Source organism: Sinohyriopsis cumingii, chromosome 9 (genome assembly GCF_028554795.1).
Source record: "Sinohyriopsis cumingii isolate HCF-2022 chromosome 9, ASM2855479v2, whole genome shotgun sequence".
In the NCBI taxonomy this organism is placed as follows: domain Eukaryota; kingdom Metazoa; phylum Mollusca; class Bivalvia; order Unionida; family Unionidae; genus Sinohyriopsis; species Sinohyriopsis cumingii.
This window is the reverse complement of record NC_142969.1, coordinates 23,669,452-23,692,445: the sequence shown is the minus strand read 5'-3', so window position 1 is coordinate 23,692,445 and position 22,994 is coordinate 23,669,452. Positions and strand designations below refer to the sequence as shown.

Below are 22,994 nucleotides of genomic sequence, written 5' to 3'. Positions count from 1 at the left end.
GACTATACAAATGAACTGCGTGAATTGGAAGAGTTAAGTGCAGCCACAGTTTACCAAAGAATGGAGCGAAATAGTGACGAAATCATCGATAAAAAAGTCAGCACTATATCCAAGAGGTAGATATTCATATTAGTAGCTTTTATTTTAGCCTTGAGTTGTCTTTTGCTCAAACTACCACATCACCCTATGTTCAAGGACATTGAACATAGTCAATTTGGATGTTCGAAATATTTGAGACCAAAAATAGAATTCCAATCACAAATGTTGGAAATCCTAGCGTTTGTAGGTGGCATGATGTTGATCTATAATTCTTGCAACAGCATTATGTCAATATATGTTAAGTCTAAATACAGATGTTACCAATGCAGCCCTTGCGTACAAGATGAATCTGTTCCAGTTGATAGTATACTGGATACAAAAGAAAGTCTCATTGCAAACAAAAATTCAGGATATTTTGCATAATGTATTATAACATCCATCGGTTTGTATGCAAATACCTTTGTATGTTTCCTATTTTATTTCAGCTCAATAACCTCGGTTATCCATTAAATGGAGAACCATTATGATGATCTGTACATGTATTGCCTTTTCATTAAGTCACAAAAATGTTTTTAATAAATAAGATTACTTCTTCATATACTGAACGTTGTCAAGAGCTTGATCACTGGGCAAGGACAAAACCAATGGACTTTGGAGACAGTGTCTAATATAAGGCCACTGTTACTGAAAGAAGGAAAATGGTTTCCGCACACTAGCATTTGTTCTCACCTCATACATGAAAATAAGTTTGTGGCATTAAAAGGAGAAATGGTTTCTGCAAGAATATTTTTGCTCTCGAAAATGTACTCTTTTCAACATTTTTATTTATTCACGTGTAAAATCTTTTTTACTGTATTTACTCAGAGTCGCATCTTCCACCTACGTATTAAGCAATACATACGTAGATAAGGTCGACATTTGAGTGTAGCAAAAAACTTAAATTCCTTTTCCAGTCCCCCACTGCTATGTGAAGTCTAATATGTTTGCATGTTTAGATAAATCACAAAAAAAACAAGAAAAGATGGCTCGCTTTGTAATAAGTAAACTACGTTCGGAAACACGACCACTACAGAGAGAAATGAAAGTATTCTCCGCGGAACCGGCAATTACCGCAGTAAAAATGAATACACTTTATCCACCTTACCTAAACAGTCAGGTTAAATAAACAAAATCGTGGTGGAGGCAATACATGTGTTGATGTATTGAAATATGACTTATCAATTGTGAGAAAGTAAACAAGAAACAATGCTCATCTGTGTTTCCTGCCAAATACTTAAACATAAGAATCAGACCTTACTAAAATTGATTTAAATTGACTAATATATGAGGTACGAGACAGATAAAGGGATTTGTTTGTTAAGAGATACAATCAATTTAAAATTAATTGAAACTGTGTCAAACACGAATGAAAAGCAGTCTACCTAGCCGTTATATATTCCCAACACTGTTACAAAATTCTTTGGAGAACAGCTTCTGTGATGAAAGCTGGAACGAAATGAAAACGGTTATGTAGTTAAAGCTCACTGCCCCGAGAGAATGTTTAGTCATTATTTCCCATTAAATGTACTTGAATATTAAAGTAAAACAAAATCGCTGGGTAAGAGAAAGTTTTATTCAAAACATCCTGGGACATCAGTGTAATTAAATGTGCAACTGAATACGGGAATGACCTGCTGCATCTCCCCAGCATTTACACTTTGAAAACAAGACCCAAATCAATACATTTGTTTTAAATCTGCGTTCCCAAAGAATATCCTCTGCTAAGCAAACCAAGAGTGCTATTGTTCGCTGCCTTTCTAAAAAAACAAACTAATGGAATCGACTGAACAGTGGAAATGATATGTGTTTAACCATTTCATCGTGTGATCCTGAATCGATACTAGATCATGAGAAATAGACAAGCAAACCATTTACTTGAAGTTAATAAAACCCGACCTCCTCGCCATTGTGATGTTTTCTTCACAAGTAATGTCTTGTGTCTATGGTGCGACGTGGGATAGGTTAGAATGTATTAAAATAGTATGACTCTATGGAAAAGCTAATTAAAAGATATAATTTCCTGGGTTGCGGGTATACACAATTTTATTAAATTGGGTCGTGAGATAAAAAGATTAAAAACCACTGACCTAATATTCATAAGTATGCGCATTTAGATATTTAGAAATTTTTACATACTGTTACAATAGGCCTAGAAACTTTTACATAGGTTTTTATGCTAATATACTAGGAGTTTCTACTTTTTCCTTACTACTGGGTCTTACCTGCTTATGCAGTAGGATTTTGTCATTGCTGTATTTATTTAGTCTCATCCATGGTGAATAAATTATGGTCCTGGACAATTAACTTAATATACACATATGTAATGTTGTTGAAACCATCAAAATCCCAATAATTATTAAATATATTTTGAATCAATTTGATAAGAACAATGACTTACAGGCTTATATGTTTATTATTATCAACAAGATATTTTGACAGAGTTGTAGCCTTGCTGAACAAACTAGTATCCTTGCAATGTAAACGATATATCTTAAGGACCTTTGAAAAGTATTTTCATGCAATTTGGTACACACATTTTCTTCTCATACTTAAAATGGCATTATGGTTTCATCTTACATATTCAATTTTGGACACAGTTATAACCATGGCTAATCCGCTAAACATCTTTACATGGGATATTACTTTTAATCACGAAGGCTCCAGAATCGTGCAATATATTCTAATGGAAATTTCATATGAAAATTATCTTAGATGCTATATCCCTAGTATATGTTTTCTTGTCTACTCCATATTTGACATAGTTATTGTTTATGTCGATTGACTATATTTTGCCATGGGTCTTGGTTTTAGTAATCGTATCATAATAACTCTTGAACATAATCTGATGCCATTTTAATGTTAGCATTGTTTCGCTTACCTTATGTTGCATCTTATTATATAAAACCTTAATTATATTTTGATATAATGCAGGATACTGGGCGACGCTATTTCTCTGTATATCAAAACTGTTGATGATTTATATTATTATTATTATTATTATTATTATTATTATTATTATTATTATTATTATTGAAATCAGATTGGACCAACTGGTGAAAAAATTCGACAGGCATCTGCAAACTATATCTACAAAGGAACCTAAATCTAGCAAAAATCGAACTGGTTCTTCGATTGGACAGAATACCGTGACTGCTACTGAATCTAGTTCAACAAATTTAGAGACAAAGGTAGCAAATATAGAGAGAAAGGTGAAAAATATGGAGACAAAGGTTTGTAAATCAATTGGACATATCATTAACCAAAACATAAATTGATTTTTAATACATTACCTGATCATAATACATTATGATAACCTCTACTAGCACACAAACAAATCCATAACATGTGAGTCAAGTTAATCCATAACATGTGAGTCAAGTTATTACCATATATTATCGCTTGTAGTGGCAATTATTGTCACCGAGATGGAACTCAGTTGCTACTTGTTTCCTACTTGATAGGAGATGTTTGGTGCCTAATGTAATCATTCGCCAGGTACTATCTCTGATTGTTTTTGTTGAGCATTCTTCTATTAAAAAACTTTTTGCAATTGCCTTTTCGCAACACTTTTGGTGATTCTTAGAAGTTTTCTCATCATTGATGTATGTTCCACCTATTCCATTCGCAATGTTCACATTATATACCAATAGCTGGGACTTCAGATGCCATTTTTGTTATAAGATAAGCTAACCAGTGTCACCTTAATTGTCTACATATATTGTCAATATTACATAAAGGGCATCACAGTATATTTATTATCTTTCATCCCATGTAAAGCAGAAGGTATTATTCTTCGTTTGATTTGTTTACACCATTTTTGAGGCTATTGTTCTTTTTTATTATTTTGTTCCTCATTAATACGATACATTTTGAAATTTAACTTGTTTATACAAGGTTACAATTGCTACCTATTTTACAGAGTAGTTAAAGTAGGTTCTTTGTTAAAATAAGTTTATAGTCAAATAGCTTAATCCAAGACCTGCTTATTATACATTGGAGATTTTATCTCCTGTAGATCAGCCTATATCAACACACTTGAACGTCTGTATAGACACACCTGAACGTCTGTATATACACACCTGAACGTCTGTATAAACATACCTGAACATCTTTATAAACACACATGAACGTCTGTATAAACACAAAATGAACATCTGTATAAACACACCCGAACGTCTGTATAAACACACTTGAACGTCTTACATATAAAATTTAGAAATTGTAAGAAGGAAATATGTTCATTTCATTGTAAATATAAAACTGTATGGATTTCCATGAATTAAGTCAAATTCATTATGACCGAAAATCTATCTCATATTTGTTTATCCCTACTGTTAAGAAGACAAAGTTTGTATCTTTGTTTTTGACTACTAGGCCACGTCGCTTCCTCATATACCTGAGGACAAATTTCAAACAGATTTCATACAAGTAGTGTGATCCAGATTGTGGAGTGAACCAAAAGGTTTTTATCGACTTGAATATGACCATCGCAAGATCGATGTGTTGTGTGAATTGATTTGAATGTTTAACGTAGCTTTAACAATGTTTCAGTCATAACGATACGATGTCTGCAATATGCCAGTCTATACTGATGTCTATCACTGGGGCATCATGCATGTAGCATGATGTCCCACCCAGTCACATTATCCTGACACCAGGCCACCCAGTCCTAACACTAACCTCTTAATGCTGAGAGCCTAGTGAGGCAGTTGTTAGTACCATTTTTGTAAGTCTTTGATATTACTCGGCCGGAAATCGAACCCACGACCTCCCGCATCTGAGGCGGATGCTGTAACCACTATATCGAAATGTCACTAAGGATCAAATTTGTGTGGATCAGATCAACAATCTTACTGCACATGTTTGATCAGGTATTTAATTAGGGGCTTAAACTTCGCCTGTAGATCATTACCTTCAGAAAGCCTTGATATTAATGAAAATGAACCATTGCTTGCATCACATATAAGCAAAATCAGCTTATTGGTACATTTCCGAGCTATCCTCTGACCACTCAAGCCTCACAGTTGATGTCCTTGGATTTACCAAAACCATTTTTATTTGGAAGAAATTTGTATTCCACTTCTGAACATCTGAATTTGTTCTCGACAAATACTACTCAAATTAATACTGCGACTGCAGAATTCTCTTTCCCCAAATCATTACCGTAATAAGAACTTTCTGTGTTGTGAAATAAATCCCAAAATATCATAAAAGTTAAATCACATGTCCAAAGTATAAATTATTCCAAATGAATTCCAGTGGTGCTTCGAATGAATTCTAATCTTGGCTGTGCTGATGTACTAATTGCATGGATTAGTGTTAATGTCCTTGAATGAATTCTCACTAATTTATACATTGTGATTTAATAATGTTCTTTTAGGATTTTATGTTTTAAATGTCATATCTCTTACCATTTTTACCTTATAACGAATGTTTTTACTTTAAATATTATTAATTATCGTCTAGTATTCCATATAAACTATGTCAAGCTTACATCCGTCTACCCATCAGTTCCCTCGTCTCGCTACCCCTCAAACCCAAGCAAAATAGAATAAACCATTTGTTCAAGTATGTATATTGTAAGACATATGAACTGGCATGGCTCCGCGGTTAGTTTGATAAACTACAATCAAAGAGAGTGGATTGTCGAAACATACCATACTTAGTACAAAATGATAGACAGGTCTTGCGGTACCATAAATCCCCAAACCAACGAGCCACCAACCATCACCATATGATAAATCATTTATGATGAGATGGGTTTCAAACCCCCTCTCTGAATTAACTTTACCTTCCTAATTAATGTGAAACGTATTCTATCTCATTGGTATTTTCCATCTACAAGGATAGTTTAAGTTCAGCCCAGTAATTGCATTTTGCATGTTGTGTCTATTCAATGCAGACATATATCATATGAGATGTCTATTATATGTCAGTGGTGGCCAAAACCTTACTCATAAGATTAAATGACCATAGGTTTGCAACATAGAAAATTCCCTGAGATATTGGCAGGCAAAAAGCATACTGATTATTTTGGGTAACAACTGTTTTCGATTATTTCGTCAGGCAAGGGTGAAACAATTTTCAAATTTGCTGCATACTTGATTGAAATTTTATCTTGTATTATTCATGGTGACAAATCCACATTTGATATCTGCCACATGACAGGCATGCACAGTGTCCTAGTGGACTCACTTGTCATACAAAATCAAATAATCAACAACGAATTGATTGATTCACAAGTCCTTATTCAGTAGAATCTGCTCCCATTGAGCAACTCCGTAAAGTAATGGAGCTCCCAACGTTTGTCCACCGATACTTAGCAGCTCAGAATATTTGAGGGTACGTGATGCCATAACAGTGTCATTTACCCACACGTTGCCAGCTTCTTGGCAAAAAAACCAGGAACATGCACACTAAAACTCAACCATTGTGGCAGAACTGCTGTCTTTTCAGAACAAATAATAAGGCGTGATTATCACTGACTTTGCTTGCTAAAGTTGGAGTGACTAGAAATTATGTCATTGGCTTTGTTCCGGCACCTACTCCATATTTATTGCGAACTCTGTGCTTTGACAGCAGTGTTTAAGAACACCTGAGAAACTAGTTATGATTGCGATACTGGTATCATAATTACTGAAGATTAAAACAATGGTATAATATGATTGGAGAAAGAAGTCGTCAATAGTTTTTAATAGCTCCAGATCGACACCAGATGCTGGCAATGAATAATTTAATCAACTTACTTCATACAGTCTAGATTATCATGTTTGCTCGCAGATGCGTGAAAACGAATATCGGTGTAATCTGCAGTAATCTTTGTTTCCTCTTTTTATTGGTGTCGATGATTGTTTTAAATGATATACTCGCAAAAATGGGTACTTTACCAAAACCACGTAATGTGAAACCCACTAAAATAAAGTATACGGATATAAACTTGTTTTGAAAGACAGGTTGTTTCTATGTAATACTTTCCCGATCATAATAAGAGCTCAACCTCATAAAGCCTCGCCTTAGCTACGTCTATAGAAGGGTGGGCACTTCACATTCTGGATTACCCTAACCCATTTGAACATTGCCCAGTGGATGCAAAACTTTACTATTCTAGTTGAATAAAAATCATGTGATTAATAATTTTTCTTTACAGCTGGATTTCATGTCTGAACTGTTGCAATCGATCGACCACAAACTTGGAGCCAAACAGACACTCACTGGTGAAACTGATGTAAAAGTAGAAGGTATTATTCTTTGCGTTTGATTTTCCGTAACACTATTTTAGAGGCTTTTGTGTTTTCATTATCAAAATAATGATGAGTATGTTCATAATCAGCTGTTAAATACATGCTTTAGCAAGCTTTCAGTGTTTAGTGTAGGATGTTGTTTCAACCCCCATGGCTGTTTCAATACTACCTGACGTGACCTCGAAGTAACTGCTACACTGCAATGCTTTTCATGAATTTGTTGCAGTCATAAAGTCAGTCATCTGCTATATTTCTTCTTCAAAATACATTATTCTATCATTATGCTTAAGGGAACTATCACTAACTAGCATATATTGTCCTTCTAGTTAGACGTTTAGCTATGGGACCTCAATCGTGTATAATTATATATGTGGCGGTCAGATTGATCAACCCTTAATACACTGTAGTGATTACTTCTACACGACCTGAACAGCCTGTTTTCCTCTGTTAGAGAGAACTAACAATCCAAGACTATCTGGTGCAAGCAAAATGGATTTTCCCTTCAACTGGGAAGTATTCTCCATCCATCTTATCAACATTTCTAGCTTATTTCTCTCACCAACGTTTACTATTTCGAGTTTCTACATATTTTACTTATAGGTGCCATGAGACATACCTGCAAAGTCACTAATTCTTTCCAATGAATATAGACCTGAAGAATAACAAACTTAAATTGTTTTTATTATGTGAAGCGTTTTTCTTCTTTTGCATTTTTAACACCATGTTAGGTATTTTTTATTTAATTTAAATCTTATTCAACTGAATTGTGTATTTTTTAGATTTAATTCTTTAGACCATTATATGCTATTATAATGTAACTTTATTTACTGGAATAGAGCCCAGGTCTGACCGATTTTTAAAAATATGTTTGATGTAAACAATTTTATAAAGATAATGTTTCTAATGGTGACCTAGTTCCTGGCCTTGATTAAAAATTCAGTGATAGTTGTAGTAAACAATATTTCTTTTAAATTCTTTCCCAGAGTAAAAGTCATTGATTTCAGTTAAGACCGTACTGGGATTACATGACAAATAACATGTGTTTATTGTTACAAACTTTTGGTTATTATAGAAGGATAAATTATTGACCTCCCTCTGGGCATCTTTTGCGTCTTGGTTCTACTTATTTTTAACGTTTTTGTCATTCGTGCCTTAACACTTGAGAAGTCAAGTTGTTTTATGTTTGGCCATTTTTATGCTAATTATTTTATTTTATTCAAATTATTTAGATTTCAAGTAATTGTTTTCCCTGGAAATACTAGTGCTCTAAATTAATTCTTACACAAAAACATTTATCGAAATGTATAGAGATTTCAAACACTGGAATAATATTTTCTGTGATTCAACAAGAGGCTGTTGATACTGCAGCAATTCAAAGGTTACAACAGACGTCATCATCTTCCATTTTGGATTTCATCGTGATTCGAACTCAGTTTCACTTAGGAGTGTTTAAGAACAGGACATCTATTTTTTAATTTGTGGACTAATTCTGGATTTGTTTCGTAAAGCCGAAAGTTCTTTTTCTCATTTTTATCTTGTTTTCTAAGGAAACAAACTGTTTATGAACTTTTACAAAAACTTTTGTCTTTACTTTTTTCGTGATATTTTTTGTAAGAGCCTAAACACGTAACAATTAAATACCGCCTATGCTATGTTACTTCTGCTAATAATGTGAAGTTTAGTGCTTCTTATTTACAGGTACTAAGTACGGTTTGTGTGGTAACTTATGAAGCTAGGTGAATATTATATAGGGTCTCTAAATATACTCTGTTTGGTAATGAATTGAACCTGCTGAATATCAATTACTATTTACACAGTTGATATATGTATATAGTATCTGTATATAATACTGCAAGTAGGCACTGCATATAATATTTGTAGCAATTATATTAAACTAAACGAATGCTATACTGGCACTATGTACAGTCTGTGTCGGATAAAAGAATACTATTATGGTTGTCAAAATTAATAGTCAGAATCATTTGCCCTCACAACATTACATACCTGATAGTTATATTTGTCTTGCTAACATGTTAACGTACATGTTATCCTGGATACAATATGCTGTAATGGGACAGATAACTTCAGACTGCTTAGCAGTGTCTTCTATCACCTGAATTTATCAATGCAAATTCTGCACCGGTCAGATATCAGTGTGTTGCATCATATGGAATCCTCAAGAAAAATCATTCATACATTTGCGCAATATGACATAGCAGCATCACTTGTCAGAACATACAGTGGGGTAACTCATGGCACTTACTAATGACGGACTTCCTAAATTCCCATTAGGAAGAGGTAACCAGACCACATTTGGTATGGATCATGAAACTGTATCCTTCCATGTGTTAGAAATCAGTGCCAACTTATGAAACAAATGTAGCAGAGAAACAACCAGGTGTAGGTACTTCATTATCATGTGTGACATAGGGATTATAGTTACACACTGGTACAGGGAATACCTCAACACATTCTGCAATGGAATTGGTTTCATGTTGTGGTTGATGTAGATATATGCATACATTGAGAAGATCTCGTTGATCGGAATAAATTTCCTGGATAGAAACTATTCAATCATTTCTCCTTTAGACAGTGAATGGTCAGTGCTAACCAAGCACATGGAAACAGTCAGTGTGACCAGTAGTATGTAGCAGACTTAGATATTCGTGAGGTAGTCGGGACTGGTTTTCCATCAATTTTCTAAGCGAAGGGAATAGATCTAATCATTATTGACATTTATTCTCACAAAGTGGGTAAATTCACGATTGCTTGGATTCACGTCACTTCTAAGTCAATCGAACCTATACAATTTGAGGATCAAACTAAGGTTGAATAGCTTTACACGTCCATTTCACTTTGGCGGCCTCTGTTAACCTTGTGAGGGAGGAATGTTTGTCAGTGAATGCCTGGCCTAGGCATATGAAGACCGTTGCCTAGACAGCTAGGAACCCACCGTCTGCAAATGACACATTCATCCAAATTTCACCTCCATAGGGACGCTGCATTAAACACCTCAAAGATTTTGCTGGAACAACTTCAACATCTGTCGAGGCTAGATCTACTTGACGGAGAGTCTATTATGTCAAAAGGGCTTCCCAAGATCTCATGAAACAAACTACTATTAACTGTCTATGGTTCCATATCCATAACACCATACAGTTAAGTTGGTACTAATTCAGGTCATGTAATCTCAGAAAATATGTGACGGTTATATCTTCAACATAGAAAGACTGTATTCCTATCACTAAAGGGATGACAACATACAAAATACCATTATTATATGAATGGAACAGAGCGTCCGTTGTGCATCCGTCAAACAGAAAGACACAGTCCTCATTTCTTTACTTACAAATTTGCAATATTTCTAGATGGATAGCTGCCAAGTGGATCAACCTGAAAGTAGACAATACTGGGATTCCAAGCGAGACAGATATCCTGGTACACAGTCAGCCCCGATATTTATTGAAGGTTATAGTTACTGCATCATTCCGTAAGAGAGAGATATTTCAGTCTATGTAAAGGCCAGTTTACAAGGTTGAAAATCAAGCTACCACGCCACGATTTGCCACTTCTACACCAGTGTGTATTGGCAGCGGACCTCGTTATCGAAGGTGTGGTAAACAATACTACCATGTCTTCCCGCCACAACCTGAAGATAATGGACCTCAAACAGTTATAATGTCAAGTGCGGGCCATTCTGATTGATGTATTGAGAAACATGTTAATCTGATATCTACCCTTGTCCAATAGGCTGCAAATGCAGATTTACTGCTTTCTTTTCCCAAATTAATGACGTTTCAATGTTCAATATTAAAGGCAACAGTATTAATCCACCACAGAGTTAAAATATCATATTTATCATGTGATTTGATCTCCTAGTACCAGTGTCGCATCCTTTCATGGCTTTGTGGAAGCTGTAATGTGTCCTTTGGTCATCGTCTAACTTCAGCCTTCATACCAGAATCACGTGTTTAAGATGCTTGTCCTTCTTTCCCTGGCTTCAGCATCAGCGAGTGAACGTCATTTTGATTTGTTTTGATCATTTTTTATGGTTGATGTAATGCAGCTGCATTCAGATGGTCGCACTCCAACTTCGTTTCGTTCGATGTTGCACCAGAGGCAAGAAATGTAAGAACTGAGGCCGAATGTATATCACTCAAGTTATCAAACCATCGTTTTGGCAGTATAGAACCTCCAAATGACAACATATGTTAGATTCATTTGGCAGCTAAATATGGGGCTATACCCCTTTATGCAGGAATATCCAGAAACATAATACTTAGAGGTAGGGTGCAAATGCTATTGAAATGTTATTTTGTTATGAAAAATAAATTTAATTATGAAATATTTACATGCTTGATTACCACATTTGTGACACTTGCAAGGAATATATGAGAGCAGTATAGTAAAAGCATGGTGAATATATTCCCTAAACTCACCCTATCCATGAAACAAGAGCAAACTACATTTTAAATAAGTATACGTCTTCATTCGTTTGTTAGATTCATTCATAATTAAATTCATATTTCAAATATATCACGTGAATTAAATAGATTTTAATGTAAATAGCTGTCATCATACTGACATACTTCATGTTCTTATTGACAATGTCAAGTCTCCTTGGGAAAATATCAGAGATAATTAGACAAAATATAGTAAACCAAGATAATTTTGTATGGAAGGATAGCTTGTTGTTAATGTCTGCATTCAAAATAACTTATCCAGCTTTCATGAAACAATGATTGCTTTGGTCCAAGAATGCACCTCACTTGGGTTGTTGTTGTTGCTTTTATATGATAAAGGAGGCGTCAATTTGTCAATTTGCATTCAAAAGTTCATTGAACACTCACAGGCACATTTACACACACACACACACACACACACACACACACACATATATATATATATATATATAAGTACGTGTGTGTCTAATTTGAAAGTTGAAGAGAAAATATCATGCATCATGCTATAGCATTATAACAAAAATAATTAATCGTATCAATGTTTCATTGGCATAAAACGGAACACTTTTCTTGACTGATCTTGTTAATAATACGTTACTTTGAACTCTAACATCGTCTTGAAACTTAAAGAGGTACAAATTTACATAACAGTGTTTGTTTAGATGTAACTGACTGCATATTGTTTGTTAATATGTAGGTGATTTGGGGCTATGAATATATGCTGAGTTGCAAGTGTAATGTGATGCATACATCTTGAAACAGTACTGGTTATATGTTTTTTAACCTATGTATATTTAATTGGTCTGATATACTGTATATTACAAGTCGCTCCCCATAAAGTTGAAATCATTCCAACTACAGCGTATATGCTGTAACATTTTTGTATACAATGGACACAAACTAAACATGACCGCTCCTGTGACCTAAGTGTTAGAGCGTCTGCATCGGATGCGGAAGGTTGCTGGTTTAAACCCAGCCATGCAAAGACTTATAAAATTGGTACTGGCTGGTTTCTTGCTAGGGGCTCAAATGATATATTAAAGAAACCCTGCTCTGCCATGCAAATGTTTCATTTAGGTGCATATTATATGTGGGCAATAAGTAGAGTGACGAAAGTGATAATATGAAGAATTGTATTAAAACTGAGGTTATATTTCAGATTGTATTAACTATTCAGTACAAATTTATTGAAACGTCATCAATTCAAAAGAAAGGGCTGGTAGTTAGATGTATTCAGAATTGATGTCTTTAAATGATAGATGGGAGTGGGTGTTTTGAAGTTAATTTACCTAAAACATCTGCTTCGTATTCTGCATAAACTAAGATAAAATAAATTTACTAGCATATATTTCTTCTTGTGCACGAAGAATATTTCGTATTTTTTTGTATTCTTGATTTTTTTTCATTATGGCAGTTAATAATGTGGAGAACGAATTATCCTATTTGAATTGATATCATGTCTGTCATGCCATATGACATACTATGACAATGATATATCACCTGTCACCTGAACTGGTCAATGTCTATCCTGTACGGATCTTTCCCAGGGTGGTAGCTCTGTCTTATAGCACCTGAATTAGTTGTTGCAAGTCATAAACTTATGGTCCAGAACACCCTCTGCTGTCTCTCTGCACAAGCAAATCAGTCAAAGTCAATGCAAATCTTGTACAGAACACCTAGCACACTATTCGGTTCAGGCAAATCCTAAACATTTCTGTTCCAGTAGCGCCTTCTATCATATGAAAAATAATGTATTTCCTGTACCGGTCATGGACGGACAGTATATCAGTGTTTCCAGTCACCTGAACTGACTTGATCAATGTACTTATAGGCTGTAGTAAACGAATAAACGGAGATAAATGATGATGATGATATTTGGAGCATTACCTTATCGTGAAACAAAACGTCAGTTATTATGTCAGGGTTTCGCTAATTCCTTATGATTCGCTTACTTTACATTACATTACCAACTGAGTGCTAAGAAGTTCAGACATGATATCTCTCTTCTCTCGCTCTCACTCTCTCTTTCTCTGTATATATATATATATATATATATATATATATATATATATATATATATATATATATATATATATATATATATATATATATATATATATATATCTGTGTGTGTGTTGATGGTAATTAACATGCATTTTTCGTGCGATTGCATTTTAATTGCTGCATCTTCTTTTCTATTATCTTGTCGAAATATCTAAGGCATTTAAAAACATTGCTTGCATTGTTAATGTTATCTTGTAATTTGTGTACAATCGAAATCTCTTTCATACATATATGCTGAATTTAGGAGGCCCTTCTCACTGTCAGTGGTCATGCCTTTCAGTCGAGCATTTCCTATGAACGTTTTACTTACCAACACTCTTAACAGTATTTATTCAAAAAAAGGTTGCTAAATTACTTTTGGTTATTTAATATACACACCGAAATTACTATAGAATGAATTTAAATAAATCGCGCATGGTACCCATGCATAACTCGATTATGACTTTTTGTTTCTTTTCAGCTGGTGCACACTTGTCAAAATTTAACCAAACTTTAAATCTTATGTTTCATTCTAAGGTAATATCCCCATGTCATTGTTGTTTATTTATTTTAACTCCTTTCTAACAGTTTCTAAATACATCTCATTTCCATCTTATGTCATTCAAGTCTTCATTGACTTAATTATTCATCTAAAATGTCAGGTGTTCGTTATTTCCTGTTGATTCACTTACTTTGAGCTAGGATAAAACCTGATGAAATCTTGCGCAACGATGAGCGTCTCGAATGGTCAGAGCTAATAAAAAAGTAACGATGATTTAGCGATGTGGTCTAATATATCAACAACAGGACTCAATATTCCAAATAAAACGTTTCTGTGCCGCGTTATGATGCGTTGCCACTCTTTATCCTGACAATAGTATTGTTCTAAAATGGAATGAAGGTGTAGCCTAATAAAAACACTCAAACTGGACAGATCATTTTAGGACAGATACTTTTAGAATCATTTATCCCGCAAACGTTTGCGCTGTGTCTAAATATGTCTTTATTGGCTTAATTTAGATGTGGAATATATTTCCCAACTACAGATAAAAGTAAGGAATTTTGCGTGAATTGTTAGGTCACCCTGTGCACTGCCCTATAATATATGTTAGCGACTGCTGAATAAGTGTGTTGTTTACGGTTTTGAAATGACAATGGGGATCGGATTTATGTCAATGTACTACAATTGTTAATTTATTATTGTACTGTTTAACCTGATAATTTTATTTTATTATTGTATTTCAGACTAATGCCACTTATCTTCTGGCAAAATGGCTGGCTCATTCCTATGTCCTGCAACTCCATAGCGATCATATATACAAGGAACGTCCTGAACTCGGTGGCAAATCAGTGAATACCTGCTTCTGAGGACAATAAATCCATACCTGCTATGTTTTTTTTTGTGCATAGGTTGAGCACGTTGCATGAGGTGCCTTTTAGAATTGTCAGCACTATATGGTTTTAATTACCAAGAAATAAAATTGTAGCTTGAGTAGTATATAAATTGAATGCACTAAACTAAAGAGACATTCTTAGTAGCAGTCTTTACATTAACTGGTACCGATATAATAGATTATTTTATTGATTGATTGTGTATATTTGATATCATAGGCAAGCTAACTGCCTGTTTTGTATGTATAATACACGAATGTAGTTTTTTACCTCTGTTCTTTCTTCGTACGGTTCATGAATTAGAGTTTCTCGACAGCTATTTTCAGCGTAAAATTATACTCTCATTAGCCTCAGGTAATGAGGCTGGAAAATTTGTATTTACATTTTTCAAGTAAATTAATACATTGGATGTCATTTATCTTGCAGTAACAAGATTACCATAATCATAAATAACATTTCATGCCTAGATGCTATGATTATCCTGTGAAAGCTCTCAATGAAGAACACTCGTGGGATCTTAAGGTTTTCTTTTTTCTGAAATTTTCCCTTTGAAAAAGTTATAACTGGATTTGATATTAATAACAAGATGATTTTGTCGTTGTCGTTGATAAACTTGTTAGATTTGTATGGAGGTATAGGTTATGTTTCACAGCAGTTTCTCTTCCACATGCAGGAAAATATCGAATCTTTGCTAATACTCAGAAAACTTTATTTGAAAGGACTCAAAAAGGATTTTAAAATTATGTAGAGTTTGGACAGGTTCATTATTTAGAGTTTGGATCGTAATGAAGTAATATTGGTTAAATTGCTATAAGACCACGTTTTCTGTACTTAGTGGTAAATACTAGTTAAATTTCGTTCTGTTTATTTTCTGTTATATAACTAAATATCATGGTTTCACCTAATTGTGCATACACTGCAACTGTTTCAAACATCATTAATGGATAACGATTTTAATTGTTTTTCTCATCTAATGTTTATATGGAGACATATTTCTTTTAAGATGTCGGCAATTCAGTTATGAAAGAAAATGTTAATTATTTTACTTTTATTTGCTGTACATTTCAAAACATAATCAATAGAAAATTGCATGACAAATTAGACAATGCGGATCGTATTCTTGAAGACAACGTTATCAGCTCTTATGAATATATTGCTCATGTACAGTAAATCACTAAGAACATTTTTGTAAATGGTCATATTATGTTAATTTATTTCCTAATATATGCAAAGGTTCCGCTATACAGTTATTAAGAACATTTGCGAGAGTGACCAGTTTAAGGAGTAGTTCGCATTTGCAACATGCATGGAAAAAGAGTTTTGGTATGTCTGCATGCTGCTTTCATGAACTGTGACTGATATCGCTTTGTATGTAGTAACTGTGCAAACGTAAAGCAGATCGTTGATTATGATGGTTGCACCTGTGATCGAAAAATGAGATTGCGCTAGTTCAACGTACCCCATTGTAACAGTTTTTATAATAAGGAAAACGAATTTCACCAAGGTAGAAAACATTAGTTTCGGAATGTGCAAGAAATGTGTTATAAAATACATAGACTTTTATAAAACTGTTATTGTCATGTGTTTTCCAATTTACTTTTAACTCAATAAATTAAAAATGGCCAAATAGACCTAGCAGTCGTTTCAGAAGTTTACATCCATAGTAGGTATAAACACCAAGATCAATGGAATCAAAAGTTAATTTAAAAAGACTTAAAGCTATATAATTATGAATTTGTTTTGGATAGGGCATATAGCTCTTTTTTTAATAACCAGGGTAACAAATGAGAAAAACGTAGGGAATTCTTTTTCTTTAAAAATCAAACCAGTATTAAGTACTAAAAAGTAGAGCAAAACAAATGTAGATTGTTTTATAAAACACTTGTAATATGACTGTGATAAACTATATTTCGGCATTTAAATTTTTTGTGTGTTTTAAAGAGAAACTGGAAGCGTATATAACAGTTTTCAGTTCATATCAACATTTTCAGGTTTTGTTCAATATTCAATACAAATTTATTGAAAAGTCATCAATTGTCAATTCATAATTATTCACTTTTATTGAAGTGTTCTTGCAAACGCTTCATCTCATTTCAAACAAGTATTATGCCAGAAATGTAAAATCGCGAAATAATACATTTAAATATATATTTGTCAAAAGGTATGATACATAAAAGTTAGATGTGGACAGAGGAAGCTCATTCCACGAGTTACCTGTAGCTGGTGCACAACTGGCTCGGACAGTGTTTTAGTCCATATCGTACGTTTATTCAAATGAGACTACGGATTAAACACAATTAAGGCCATATTTAAATACTTGACAACTTTAATTTATATTTCTAAGCGTTTGCTTTTTAAAATTATATTTTGAGTTTATTGTATACAAGATAAAGATCTATACAATCATGTTTTAAATTGACAGACGTGCACATTAAAACTTAAACTACATAATACTGATTTTGCTGAATGTGTATACAAATTACAGTTATATAATTGCTCGCTCAGGTCTGCATGTTTTGATAGAACGTGGAACAATTTAAGTTATTTAGAAGATTCAGTTCCTCATTAGCCATTGTCTAAGTGGGCTTTCAATTGCTTTCTTAATAGACAGCGTCCTACAAAAAAGCCGCAAGAACAGAAATAGAAGGATTTGCTTTCATTGATCCTTTCCGAAGCATATCAAGCATTGCGCAAAATCAAACACCTATTTAACCCAACAACCAATCTAATCCCAGTAAAAAGCAATTTGTTTGAGAACAGATGTGCTTGAGCTAGTGTTCAGTGACCGATATATACCCTAAGTGTTAGATCTAAAAGTGATATTAGAATTTTGCATTTTTGTTGAAAATCACTATTAAAACGTTTTGTTTCTACAATTTGAGCTTTTTCCGTGTATTCTGAACTTTCAGTTATGTATCTATATCCTGGTTATCGATCTGGTGAACTAGTTAGCCATTCAGTCAATAGCAACGAATATGACCGAGGTACGAATTGGTATTATTGGTATTAGTTGATAGCGCAACATTAGATGTTACAGTCAAGAACTCATATTAGATAGTCAATAAAGTCAGCAGTATTAATGTAATAGTTCACTTTGCACTCACTTAATTCTGTAGAAAGCATGCATATTTACTAACTTAAGCACTAAAAGTTCATTTTTTTATGTCCATTTCTCGTAAGTTGTGTATAAGAATTGTATGGAAAATATGAGGAAAAAAACCCAAACAAAACCCGTTCTATTTAGTTGAAAAAGTCCAAAGAGGAGTTCCCCGAGTAGCAGAGTGGTTTAAATCGCTCGGCTTTACCAATCAGTGCCATGCCTTTTCTTTATGCATGGGTTCGAGTCTCAAGCTTCTTATGGGTCGATGGTTCTTACCGGGGTTTTCCCCGGATTTGTCATCAACCAGTTATACTGGCCATCATATATAACATTTGATGCTACGAAATGGCGTTCAATACCATAACAACAACAACAGCAACAACTAAAAATGTGGTGTGGGACTACGTCTGGAATGAATGATCTGGAACTAAGGACTGCCATGATGTGTTTCATGTGGGGCTTTGGAGGTTTAGGCACTTCCTGCACACCGTGTTATTTTTGAATAAGAAAACGACAACCTGCATTACAAATTTTGACATCAGTATTACACTAACATTCTGCAAAAATTGTATCTCACTATGTTCGTCATTTTGTAATGTATTTTGCACATGAAAAGTCAGTAATACAATATTTTATCAACCCAATTCGTATATATCATACATTTATATTAGTATCATGAACTCACTGATTGTATAAAGAAATCAGAAAGTAGTAACTTATGTAGGTTTTTGTCACTTGACAATAAAACCTTTTATCAATCTTCAGTTTATGCTACTCCATAATAAAATGATACTAGTTGAATAATTGTAGCTTTTCGTTTGCCAAGGCTTTTGACTTGTAAGATTTAGAACATATGCAATTGCATGTCATTTGTTACATTAGTACTTGTAGCGTCCGACTCGGATGCGGGAGGTCGTGGGTTCGATCCCCGGCCGAGTCATGCCAAATACTTACAAAAACGGTACTAACAGCTGCCTCGCTTGGCGCTCAGCATTAAGAGGTTAGTGTTAGGACTGGTCGGCCCGGTGTCAGGATAATGTAACTGGGTGGGACATCATGCTACATGTCTGCGGCATGATGCCCCAGTGCTATACATCACTATAAACTGCCACATTGCAGACATCGTAGCGATATGACTGAAAAATTGTTAAAGCTACGTTAAAAATCCAAATCACAACAACAACAACAACAACAAGTACTTGTGTGAGATATTTTGTTCTGATATACATTATGTCTATGGATACTTCATATTTACCCCGTTTACATGACAGAGTGTTTTCCTTCAAGCCTTATTTGTACAACAGTTAAATGCATGTAATCCGTTTTGACTAAGACACATTAAGTGGTCAAAGTGTTCTAGTGAATTTCATGATTTTATTAATTGGAAAGGTTGAGCAACAAACATTTATCAAGTGTCATGTTTTGTTTTTCGATACGTATACAGCTAAATTATAAATGGGAAAGTAGTTGAATGAATTGACAGTGTATATAAGATCCTATATACGATTTCAGATGCAAATTGTTATTTTGTTGTACCATAACTACAATAAGTCTTTACAGAGCAAATCTAAAATAATATTTTTAATAGAGCAAAATGATAAAATTGAGCAAGCAATTACTTTATGACTCTTCATATGTAACCACTGATGTCTACTTACTGATTAGTTTTACAACGTTACTTTTCTATTATTCATGTTATTTGCTACATTTTTAACCCCTGAGTAGATGATTGCTTGCTGTACATAATTTATTATTGTGTAATGAGGTTTAGTTTCCAGTCGCTTGCATGATACAATCTGATGATGATGAAATTTTTGTTATTATCACATAGTTCGTAGACTTTACATTCAATATTTCCGGGCTAGTATTTTCACAATGGAAGCATGTCACGTTTCTGTGAGTTTTATTGACCCCTGTGAAATCAATGTACATCAATGATAACAGCTAAATGAATATAACCTAGTACAGGCAAATACATTCTATTCACATTAATTCATTATGCACATCTTCCATATCCATAAGCCATTCTTTATCTCCAAAATCTCAGACTGGAGAATGGCTGAGGTATAACCAGTAAATGTACTGATGCGACTATTGACAATATACACAGATGATTATGCAGACTGATATCCGTCGTACACTCACCAAGGGTAAAAAAAATAGAAAGCTCTTCAGATCAGTATATATGTCCAGTAATAAAGCATTACTTATCTTAGATCCTAGAGATATTATTAGAAAACATCACATGTTTAAATTAGTATTCATGCACTTTATTATTGGGAACAGGTGGAATTTATCTAGGTGCTTACATGTATGTTATGCATGTAAGTGAACTCGTTTGTTGAGACTTCCTTTATAATATGACATACTAGTATTTATGGACAAATCATGTAAAACATTTATGTAATGCATGTGACTAATCTCCATTTTTGATAAGTCTTTTATAATATGTAATACTGGTGTTAAGTGAGAAATCATTTACAAAAGAAAAAGAATTTGGCATAGGTCTTGTACAAAGGCACATAAAATCAACATCCAGTCGATTAAATTCAATGAGTTGTATTGAATTGACTATTTTTGGTAATTGTACACCTGTATACAAACTATCACAATGTTTGATGTATTTTTAATTGTATAAAAATGTGTGCTATAAGTATGACTGTAATTAATTTAGCAATAATGTTTAGCAATAATGTGTGTAGATTTGAATACACATGGTTTTCTGAGTTTCCCCTATTTCACTGAGTGTGGATAACTAGAATTAGTAATTCTGAATATCCAAGTTGTTTTCGCAATTATGATTTGTTGTGACACTCCTGCTGTTAATGTCCTGCATTGTTTACTTTTGAAATCATTTTTAAACTGTCAATGCTGTTGTGTGATCTAAATGAAATTCTTCTCTCTATGTTTCAATACTTTGCAAAAGGCTAAACATTTTATTGTGTCGTATAGATACCATTAATAAGCAAAATGTATGCCTACAGAAAGACATTGCTGAATATATAGTAGGGATCCATTTTAAGTCCTAAATCTAAGAAGCAAGCTATTTTGTTAGGGCAAAATTTGAAAAATGTAACTACAACTTTGCTTTAGCGGATGTACATCCACGACTATGTTAGTTTTAGTAACGGTAAAAATCAGTACAGGTATTAATAACTGTAGGATGGCAGTGGATATCAGTAACAAAACAATGAAACTGGCAATATAAATCATTCAACAACGAATATTTACTATATTTTCAAGCTAAGTTAAAAGAGACCAATGTATGCAATTACACACTGAGCCTTGATTTATTACTTTCAAACTGAATTAAGAAAACATGGGTATTCATTATAATAGGTGCTGGTAGAGAAAGAGTAACTGCTTACGTGAAATAAGATCAAGAACAGGTTAACCATATAGTACAAAACGTTATTGTTTACAAGAGTTACCTGATCTCGTGAGGAAAGGTATATTGTAATTATGAAAGCGCCCACATAAATATAAGAAAGTTAAGGCAGCAATAATAACATTATCTCATCTTTACAGACCTTCTGTTGCAATAAGTGCTTCTTGTTTCCTTTGTCCCTCTTGATATGTGTGTCACCCAATTCTGGAGGGAGACGGACCGTTTCCACTGCCTTTCGGATGCTAAATGCAACACTATAAAGAATAGCAATTGCATTTTCTTTTCAATTTGTTTTCTTGATTTGAAACTAAAGTATATGCGTTTTTGTTTATTTTTTATTGTTTAAAGTAGTAGTTTTCATTATAATAATGGATACATTTTTTGCATTTTTTCAAATAGACTTTTTAGCACGGTTTGTAACATGTTTCAGTGAGGCTATGGGATTACTAATTTTCTTACACTTTCTAAAGATACTATTTTAGAATATATTTTGTTAGTTTTTCAAAGTGGCTATGCAAGTACACGTTTAACTATATTTTCAGAGAAGCGACGGTTTATACTTTTGATTCATTCTTTCAAAGAGACCATACTAGTACACGTTTTGTTACATTGTCAAAACAGTTATAAGAGTACAAATTTTGCAGATTGCAAATGATGAATTGGTCCTGCTCACAGAACACTAAAAATCCGTTAGAGGGAACGTTTTGTCTATGGATTTCTAATGGAGACCAAATATAACTCTTCAGGTTATTTGGATAGACATGCTAGTAGAAAATATTGTAATCGTACAACAACATTTTAATAATAGCTTTTTAAAAACAAAATTGACTGAAAAAAATAAATAAAATTCTTCTAGTACTACAGTACATTACTATTTACAACCACCAGGGTTGAATTAGTGTTGAATACTTGTTTAGATGCTTAAACAAAATAATCATTTTGTGTTTTGTTATGATCTAACCTAATTAAACATACTAATATTTTTAACAAATGCTAACATTGTTTGATCAGTTTCAAATAAAATTAAATAGTAAAATTAAATAGTGTTCTTGGTTCTGTTTAGTAGAATTTGATTATTTAGTTTATGTAAGAAACACAATATATAGATTCAGCAAAAGACCAGATAACCATGTTACCTATATTCCTGTTAGTAAATCCACAAAACATTTGACATCACTAATATATTTTCAGAGCCAGATTCGTAACAACAATTCAATGGAAAAATTTCAAATACCAGTTTTAATTTAATGAAACACACGGCCCTTACTATTTATGAAACATGGATTGCA

At 33.5% G+C, this 22,994-nt stretch overlaps 1 protein-coding gene across 1 annotated transcript; it reads left to right on the top strand.

Annotated features, from left to right (window-relative positions):
• Nucleotides 1-22,670, top strand: LOC149791399 (uncharacterized). Its single transcript, XM_089969945.1, has 4 exons — nt 1-116; nt 3,119-3,308; nt 7,226-7,316; nt 15,071-22,670. The coding sequence occupies exons 1-4, from the start codon at nt 61-63 to the stop codon at nt 15,073-15,075; spliced, it is 342 nt and encodes a 113-aa protein (XP_089826071.1). The 5' UTR covers nt 1-60; the 3' UTR covers nt 15,076-22,670.
• The last annotated feature ends 324 nt before the right edge of the window (nt 22,671-22,994 follow it).